The 9,345-nt window shown below is 51.9% G+C and overlaps 1 protein-coding gene across 1 annotated transcript; it reads right to left on the bottom strand.

Moving 5' to 3' along the window:
- Positions 1 to 870: 870 nt before the first annotated feature.
- On the bottom strand, positions 871 to 5,218 carry KRT35 (keratin 35). Its single transcript, XM_020910048.2, has 7 exons — positions 4,676 to 5,218; positions 3,788 to 3,870; positions 3,437 to 3,593; positions 3,006 to 3,167; positions 2,589 to 2,714; positions 1,953 to 2,173; positions 871 to 1,370 (listed from the first exon to the last, which is right to left on the bottom strand). The coding sequence occupies exons 1-7, from the start codon at positions 5,144 to 5,146 to the stop codon at positions 1,223 to 1,225; spliced, it is 1,368 nt and encodes a 455-aa protein (XP_020765707.2). The 5' UTR covers positions 5,147 to 5,218; the 3' UTR covers positions 871 to 1,222.
- Positions 5,219 to 9,345: the final 4,127 nt, after the last annotated feature.

Raw genomic sequence — 9,345 nt, 5'->3', positions numbered from 1 at the left:
GTTTGGTTTTTTGTTTATTTATTTATTTGGCTATACCGGATGTTAGTTGTGGCACTCAGGATCTCTGATCTTTGTTACAGCATGCGGAATGTGGAATCTAGATCCCTGACCAGGGATCGAACCCAGACTCCCTGCATTGGAAGAAAAGAATCTTAGCCACTGGACCACCAGGGAAGTCCCAAGGCTGTGGGGTTTTAAGAGAGGTACTGAATTGGAAGGGTTGTGTGAAGGATTGAAGATTTAGCACATTTCTAAAAGCATGGGACTTTAATGGAGTCCCCCAGGTGTGAGATTCCATACTGCTGCTCTTATAAGAACCACAGGAATGAGGCTAATGAAGTGGCCTAAAATGCTTCACATTATACTGATCTCAGTGTTAACCATCTTCCCCTAGAACTCCAAGTCGACCATGTATACTAAGGGGGTAGGAGGGGCTTGTAACACATGTCACCACAGTAGAACCTTGGAAAGAAAGTATTAGTCATGCAGTTATGCCTGACTCTTCAGGATCCCATGGACTGCAGCCCACCAGGTACCTCTATCCATGGGATTTTCCAGGCAAGAACACTGGATTGGTTTGCCATTTCCTTCTCCAGGGGATTTTCCTGACTCAGGGATCAAACCTGGGTCTCCTGCACTGCAGGCAGACTCTTTGCTGACTGAGCTACCAGAGAAGCCCTTGGAGAAGGGTCTTAAACAGGAAAGCTGAGTTAAACATCCCACTGTAGACCCCTAACTACCCCAAAGAGGGACATAAGGACCCTGTCATCCCCAGGGTCATACATGGCCCACCTCCCCCATTCATCTGCCTAAGAGTCACCCCTCTTCAACCAGCAGAGACCCAAACCAACAATATCAGAACAGAGCTGGTTAGGCATTGAGAACCAGAGCAAATGTGCTTTATTGTTTATACAATAGAAGCCCTGTGCTGCATTTCAGACACCACCGAAACAGCGCCCGATAGGAAAACCTGACCTAGGAGGCAGCCTGAGAACAGAAGCTCTGGCCCCCATCAAAGTAATGAGGAGCTGAGGCCTTCGAGGTCTTATTGTCACTAAGGCCTCCGACCTTAGTAGCAGGCTTTGAGAAAGATAAAGTGTGTAATTGTCTGAGCCTGGGCTAGGCACAAAGTTACAGGGGATTGGGCTTTAGGGTTACGGTTGAATTGAGGCCAAGTCCAAGCCCTGGATACAGTGGCCTTGGCTTTCTGGACTAGTCACTCTCAGAACCGACTTCCTGGGCAAGGCACACAGATGGGGCGGGGGCTACAGGTGGTTCGGGCTGTGCCGGGCCCACAGGAGGCCGCAGGAAGACAGGGGAGGCAAGACTTAGAGGGCGGGTGGTCCGGGGCACACGGGTTACAAGGGAGCCTAGGAGAAAAAAAGAAAGTCAGATCACTATGATTTTCCAATTGCTGTTTCTCAATAACCCAGAGCCCCTTAAAAATCCCTTCAGTCCTGGGGCTCAGGGATTTTGCACATGAGCCACCTGTTCTCCTCGCTGGGCCCTGCAATTAACCTTTCTCTGCTCCTGACTGATGTTTTGCCTTGAACTTGCATTCAATCACACTTGTCAAAGATGGAAGTAATTATAATGCATCATGTAGTTCAGCTATGAAAAATACAATGATGTCATAATGATGAAAACTCTAAATATTGATTTAACGAAAATGAAATACATAAGAATAATAAATTACATTCAAGAATTAATTTAATAATTTTTTTAAGTTAATGGATGAAGAAGAAAAATAATCTTCTAATCCTGCCCCCTCATTTTACCAATGAGGAAACAGAGGCCCAGAAAGAAAAGGACATTGCCAAGGTCACATGGTGACTATATAACAAGACCTAAACCAAAACCCAGGGCCACTGAATTCAAATGTCCAGCTCCTCCCAGGCCACCGCGCTGTCTCTCCAGGGCTCCCTAGACGAGAGAGCATGCAGGGTACTCACTTGCAGTCCTCACTCTCCAGCAGCCCCCGGTACGTGTTGATCTCACACTCCAGCCGGGCCCGGACATCCAGCAGCACCTGGTACTCCTGGTTCTGCCGCTCCAGGTCACAGCGGATCTCGGCCAGCTGAGCCTCCACATTGCCGATCAGGCCCTGCATCTGGGCCAGCTGGGAGCTGTAGCGGGCCTCCGTCTCTGCCAGGGTGGATTCCAAAGCATCTCTCTGTGAGGGTAAGGATTGTGTAGGAAGGAAGAATCACTTCAAGCCTGGATGAGCCACAATCAGATATCTCATCTGAGATGAGTCAATTAGCCCCTTAGCTTCCTGATCTAGAGAGGAGCTCCCCTGTTAATGATATCTCTGAGTCACTGATAATTACTCAGAATGAATCTGTTCTCACAAATACAGGAGATGCTGCCAGGACAGGCCGGGTGCTACTGGTTACCTGTCTTTTACCTCTGGGACCTTGGAGGGAGTTGGGCCCTCGTTCCTCTTCCCTGCACAGAAAATCCCTGACATTCAATAACTTGACCCTCTGGAACCTGCCCATGTGGTCAGAGCATGGAGGTTGGGGTGGGCGGGCCCCTGCATTGCGAGGCTAGGTCCAGCCACAGCCCCCAGCCAGCCTCAGGCTCACCATGCTGTGCTGGGCCTGCAGCTCAATCTCCAGGGCATTGACCGTACGTCTCAGCTCAATGATCTCTGCCTGGTAGGACTGCAGCTGCTCCGAGCTGGACACCACCTGCTGGTTCAGTTCCTCAGTCTGAAACACACACACATGGGACCCAGTCAGAAATACCGGGGACTCCGCTTCAGAAGTCGACAGAAGCCACTTAGAATCATGAGCCAAGAAGGACTGCCCAGATCACCCAGTCCACCCCATTCGTCTCACCCTTGAGATCACTGTCGCCTTTAGGACAGCAATGTGCCCAAGGTGCAGAGTCAGGTTGAAACAGGGCGGGGACTCAAGCTCAGGTTTTTGATTCAGAGCCTCAAGGTCACTTCTGTGACCTACCATGTGTCTCTACTGCACTGACGGTTTCCAGGTACTCACCTGGGTGTTGAACCAGTCCTCAGCCTCCCGGCGGTTATTTTCCACCAGGGTCTCATACTGGCACCTCATCTCATTCAGAACACGGTTCAGGTCAACGGGCGGGGCAGCGTCCACCTCGACGTTGAGTCGATCACCAAGCTGGCAGCGCAGTGAGTTCACTTCCTGTGGCACAGACCAGGGTCAGCACTAACTTTCCCAGATGGATGCCTCCCCCCATGCCTACCTGCTCCCCATGTTCACTTGCTCCCCGTGCTCACCTACCCCCCAACCTCACCTTCTCGTCCAGTTTCACCTGTTCCTCATGCTCACCTGCCCCCATGCTCTTCCATTCTCCATGCTTACCTGTCCCCCAGCCTCACCTTCTCCCCCAGCTTCACCTTCTCCCCTAGCTTCACCTATTCCCCAGGCCTACCCTGGCTCCCCATGCTCACCTCTTCATGGTTCTTCTTGAGGCAGAGCAGCTCCTCCTTCAGGGACTCCACCTGGGCTTCCAGGTCGGCCTTGCACAAGGTCAGATCATCCAGGATCCTACGCAGGCCATTCATGTCCGACTCTACCAGCTGCCGCATGGATACCTCGGTCTCATACCTGGCAGGCACATAGCAGGGCACCTGAAGCTGTTTTTTCTTTCTATATTTATGTCAGATCCCACCCCAGACTGGCCTGGCGCTGTGTTTCCTACCTTATGCCTCAGTGATTCAGGGTAACCCAAACCCTGAGTCTGAACACCACCCATGTCCAGCTGTACCAGCCCCAACCAAAAGGTGAGCAGGACAACTCACTTTGTCCTGAAGTCATCTGCAGCCAGCTTGGCATTGTCAATCTGCACCACCAGCCTGGCGTTCTCAGACTTGGTACACAGGGTCTGGGGAAATAAAGAAGTGACTTCAGGGAAAGAAAAGGCATTCTGCTGGCAGGAGTTCCCCATTCTGCTGCCCAGTTCAGCCGGCATGGATTGCCTTTGGAGGGAGAGGGTCACCCCATCCCTGGGCTCTTGGCAGCTGAGGCTCCATGAAGCTTATGGGCATGCTGTAGGGATCAGAGTGGGAAACCCTAAGGTCCCTAGCAACACAGGGCATCTCAGACCTGTAACCTGAGTTAGAGACAGGGAAATGCTGCAGGAAAGACCTGACGTGGTGGCTTCTTCCTGTCTTCCTATCTCCCGGGACTGGAGGGCACTCTCAGCAGGTCATTAGCAAGAACATACTCTATGATTCCCTGGACACAAATGTTCCCTTTCAAGAGTTGACTAGGACTTTCTGGGGATGCGGGCTGGGCAAGAAGGAAACTTCTGACAGGCTCTCCCAGAGTTAGGTATAGGAAACAAGGTCTGCACCAATCACTTCAAACCCAATCCCCTCCCCTTAGAAAAGGAAGAAAAAAATAAATTCAAATCCAGAGAGGTGGCTTGTGGTATTACATTAAAGGTCTCACAACCAGTTAGTTTGTAGAGTTTGTACTCAAGCTCTGACCCCACTAACCACCCCCTGGATCACCTTGAGTAAGTCAGTTAAGCCAGCCTGAGCCTCAGTGTTCTCATCTGTAAAATGGCCAAATGATGCCTCCTTGGGAGGAACCAAGGAGGCCGCAGATGCGACCAAGCTTTGTGACCTCTGAAGTGTTACCAGGCTAGTGCTGGCGGCCCCAGGCCCCATCTCAGACCCACTCACCTTCTTCTGGAGCTCCTCAATGGTCTGGAAGTAGGACTGGTAGTCGGGGCACAGGTAGGGCACCTGCCGCTCACACCACTCACGGATGCGGCTCTCCAGCTCCGCGTTCTCCCGCTCCAGCTGCCGCACCTTCTCCAGGTAGCTGGCCAGCCGGTCATTCAGGAACTGCATGGTCTCCTTCTCATTGCCGGTAAGAATGCCCTCGCCGAACCAGCCCCCGGCCAGGCTGTAGCTGGTAGCAAAGCCTCCAGAGGGGAGGCAGAGAGCAGGGAGGCAGCTGGCGGCCCTGCAGCTGCTCTTGCCCAGCCCGACTGAGCAGGCAGAGAAACTCCGGGGCCCCCGGGAGAAGCCGGGGAGCTTGCAAGAGCTGCTGGAGAACACTGTGGACACGCGAGCCGAGCCCCCGCCGGCCCCTCCGGGGACCTTGAGAGACCCCGACGAGAAGCTGGCCTTGAGGCATTTGGAAGCCATGACTTGGACAGCACACGTGATGGAGCTTCGAGCCCGGAAACCCCCCGATACAGAGAATCAGCTCCTTATCCCTGGGTTTATATCTCCACCCCAGTGGGCGTTGTTCTTTACAAAGTGTTTTCTCCTTGTTAAAGTTAATACCACTTTCCATCAGAACCCCTCATTAACCTGTTTAGCTTCCCGTGAACATTTCCCGGCCTCGTAAAAAAAAAAAAGAGCCCCGTTGGACCGGGGGCTACGTCAAGACTCATCTCCAGCTCCCCGTGTCCCCTGGAAGACCAAGTCTTCATCTGTTCTTCAAAGGAGCCTGTCATCAGCATCCAGAGGTGTGGGAGTCCAGCCGCCGTCTCAACTTTCTCCAGCAGCGGCTCCTTTGATGAGCCCTAGGGCATAGAGGAGGCCTCAGGCTGGCTCCTGGGAGACGGACGAGCAAGCCTGATGGTTGCAGAAAGACGGGGGCCTAGCCCCTAGGGAGACACAGAAGGCTCTAGAATGGGCTGGGAAATATGGGTCTGGTGACCAACTCCCTCAGTTTCTCCAGGATTGTTCTGTTTTCTATGATAAAGTCCCATGTCCCAGGAACCCCTTAATCCTGGGGAAAATGGGACAGTCAGTGACCCCAGATACAGCAGAGCCTCGAGAGACACATTCCTGCTCCCTTTCTTGTTAAGAAATCTCCTCCGGTTGTGTAGCCTCAGCGCTAGCCAAAACCACTAAAAGTCAGCTACCTGAGCACCTGCCCATGGTGACACCTCCCATGTGTAGGAAGGTATGCCTTTCCAGGCCCTGGGTGAACAATGGAGAAGACTTTTCTTCTGGTTGCCTGGGGACAGGGGAGTGGTCTTGTTCACAACCTCCTCAGAAGCACATAGAGATTGATTTTTGGTTTTATCAAAATTGATAAAAATTTATATTGATATTGGTTTTATCTCTGCTATAGTTGTCTGCTTCCCTGATAGCTCAGTTGGTAAAGAATCCACCTGTGATGCAGGAGACCTGGTTCAATTCCTGGGTCGGGAAGATCTGCTGGAGAAGGGATAGGCTACCCACTCCAGTATTCTTGGGCTTCCCTGGTGGCTCAGCTGGTAAAGAATCTGCCTGCAATGTGGGAGACCTGGGTTCAATCCCTGGGTTGGGAAGATCCCCTGGAGAAGAGAAAGGCTCCCCACTCCAGTATTCTGGCCTGGAGAATTCCATGGACTCTATAGTCCATGGGGTCGCAAAGAGTTGGACACGACTGAGCAACTTTCACTTCACTTCACTTCACTTCATTTCATAGTTGTCTGGACTGATGCTGAGAGCTTGACAAGAGTGGATTACTTTTCAGCAGATCCGATCTGCAAGCAAGAGAGACCCATAAGTGGGACCAGGAACTGAATCAGTTTGGGAGTATTAGAAAGAGCTCTGTAGGACTTGCCCTCTGGGTTGCCCTGCAGTCTTGGTTCCTGCTCACTCTTCTTGTTATTGTTTAGTCACTCAGTCAACTCTTTTTGCAGCCCCACCTTATGTAGCCCTCCAGGCTCCTCTGTCCACGGGGATTTCCCAGGCAAGAACACTAGAGTGGATTGTTGTTACCCTCTCCAGGGGATCTTCCCGACCCAGGGATCAAATCTGCATCTCCTGTATTGCCAGGTGGATTCTTTACCACTGAGCCACCTGAAAAGCCCAGTCACTCTTTGAAGGACAAATAATTCTCCCACCAGGAAAGTGACCATCAGCCAAGTGCTGCGTTAGTCCTCACATTGCCTTGTGAGCCCCGGTGTATCATCTCCATCTCAAAGCTGTAAAAACCGAGACCCAGAGTTAATTAGAGCTCCCCCGAGGGCCTCCAGCTACAAAGCCAAGCTGCCGATCCAAATCTAGCTGAGCCCTCTCCACTACACTGCCCACCTGCACCTCCGCTCTAGAACCAGCTCTTGGACATGGTCGGACTCATGCAGAATGGAAAGGACAGAGTGGGATGGCCTTCACATAGGGATGGTCAACAGCCTCTGTCGTCCCAGGAGAAACAGCACAGCATTGAGTTTACCTGTAAACTGTGGGTTCAGATCCCAGCCCCACCACGTCCCCAACCACTTGCCTTCACGTCTCTCCACCTCTCCGTCTCCTTCCCTGTGAAATGGGAGGAGGATAATATACCCACTTCCTAGGACTGCTGTCAGGACTATGTGAGCTTAAAGAACTAATTAACAATCCCTGGGCATGGTAGGTTCTCAGTGACGGCAGCTGCTATGACTGCCAGTCCCCATGTGGGTGGAGTCTTGTCCTCAGACCAGTGATGCTAAGCTCATGTCATGGAGGAGTATGGACAGGTTCTGAGGACACAGGCCACCATCCCATGGGCCAGGTGTGTGTGTTTGGGGCCCTCAGGTGTAGAGCTCCCATGAGTCACTGTGCCCTTCCCACACCCAGGGGCCTGGTGTGACCAGCACCCGCCCGGCACAACCCCAGGATCCCATTGGCTGCCTCAGCCTCTCCTGTCTGGAAATCCATGCTCCAGTGCAAAGGACGCAGCTGAGCTGGAAGCCTGGTTGCACCTCCTTGGGTGTTTGCCTTTCCCACCCATGGGGGTACAGGGCCCCACCCAAGCCCTCCTAAGCCGCAGCCTCCTGAGGACGTGCTCTGTCTCAGCAAGGGCCTCCCTGGAGCCACAGGACCCAGAGAAATTGCAGCTGCCAAGGCCTAGGAAGCCTCAGGCTGTTTACACAGCTTGGGGGCCACATGGCTTCCCAGGCAGGGCCCCACAGCTGTGCCACCTGGAAGCAGTTCCTTTGCCCAGCCAGCCCTGTTATTAACGAGGCTAAAGGGACCAGCTATTGTTCACCAAACTCTCATTGCTCAGCCTTTCAACAGCCTCATGAGATGGCATCACCAATATCCCCCTTTAGCAGTTGAGTAAACTGAGGCTTGGAATATTCCAGGAGCCGACCTGAGGTCACACAGCTGGTGAGCAGCTGAGAACTAGCATTCGTACAGGCATTCCAGGTGCATCTTTCCTTTAAGCCCCCCACACACCCTGCAACTCAGGCATGGGTAGTAGGACTCTGACTTCCAGGGCGGGGGTTGCTTGCCAACATTCATACAGTCTTCCCAGGGAGACTGAAGCTCAAGCCTTCCGGCTCCAGACCAAGGCCCACCACATTGTCATTGGGGACCCAGCCCCAGCCTGACCTTCCCCCTAGAGCCCACCGCTTACCCCAGCCCTGCAGTGCCTCCCAGCTCTGATCACCCAAGGCAGTGACCAGTGGTTGACCCACTGGTCCTCCATTCACTTGTTATTGTTCAGTCGCTAAGTCATGTCCAACTCTTTGTGACTCCATGGACTGCAGCATGCCAGGCTTCTGTATCCTTCACTGTCTCCTAGAACTTGTTCAAACTCATGTCCATTGAGTCACTGATGACATCCAGCCATCTAAACCTCTGTTGCCCCCTTCTCCTCCTGCCCTCAATCTTTCCCAGCATCAGGGTCTTTTCCAATGAGTCATCTCTTCACATCAGGTGGCCGAAGTATTGGAGCTTCAGTTTCAGAATCAGTCCTTCCAATGAATATTCAGGGTTGATATCCTTTAGGATTAACCTGTTTGATCTTCTTGCTGTCCAAGGGACTCTCAAAAGTCTGCTCCAGCACCACTTTTTTCTTCCCCCATTTATTTTTTTAGTTGGAGGCTAATTACTTTACAATATTGTAGTGGTTTTTGCCATACATTGACATGAATTAGCCATGGATTCACATGTATCCCCCATCCCGGTCCCCCCTCCCACCTCCCTCTCCACCCGATCCCTCTAGGTCTTCCCAGTGCACCAGCCCCGAGCACTTGTCTCATGCATCCAACCTGAGCTGGTGATCTGTTTCACCCTTGATAATATACATGTTTCGATGCTGTTCTCTCGAAACATCCCACCCTCGCCTTCTCCAGCACCACTTTTGAAAGTATCAATTCTTCGGCTCTCAGCCATCTTTATGGTCCAACTTGCACATCGGTACATGACTACTGGAAAACCATAGCTTTAACTATACAGACCTTTGTCAGCAAAGTGATGTCTCTACTTTTTAATACACTGTCTAGGTTTGTCATTGCTTTTCTTCCAAGAAGGAAGTGTCTTTTAATTTTGTGGCTTCAATCACTGTCCAAAGTGATTTTGGAGCCCAAGAAAATAAAATCTGTCACTGTTTCCACTTTCGTTGATATTTTCTAATT

Source organism: Odocoileus virginianus, chromosome 17, assembly GCF_023699985.2.
Source record: "Odocoileus virginianus isolate 20LAN1187 ecotype Illinois chromosome 17, Ovbor_1.2, whole genome shotgun sequence".
Lineage (NCBI taxonomy): Eukaryota > Metazoa > Chordata > Mammalia > Artiodactyla > Cervidae > Odocoileus > Odocoileus virginianus.
This window is presented reverse-complemented; position numbering and strand designations above follow the sequence as displayed.

Bases quoted from the DNA above. Each gene is read 5' to 3' on its own strand.
- KRT35 (XM_020910048.2), bottom strand. From the start codon at position 5,146: ATGGCTTCCAAATGCCTCAAGGCCAGCTTCTCGTCGGGGTCTCTCAAG. The intron at 3,871-4,675 runs GTGAGTGGGTCT...TTATTTCCCCAG, and splicing joins TTGAGGAGCTCCAGAAGAAG to ACCCTGTGTACCAAGTCTGA. The intron at 3,168-3,436 runs GTGAGCATGGGG...TCTGTGCCACAG, and splicing joins TCAAGAAGAACCATGAAGAG to GAAGTGAACTCACTGCGCTG.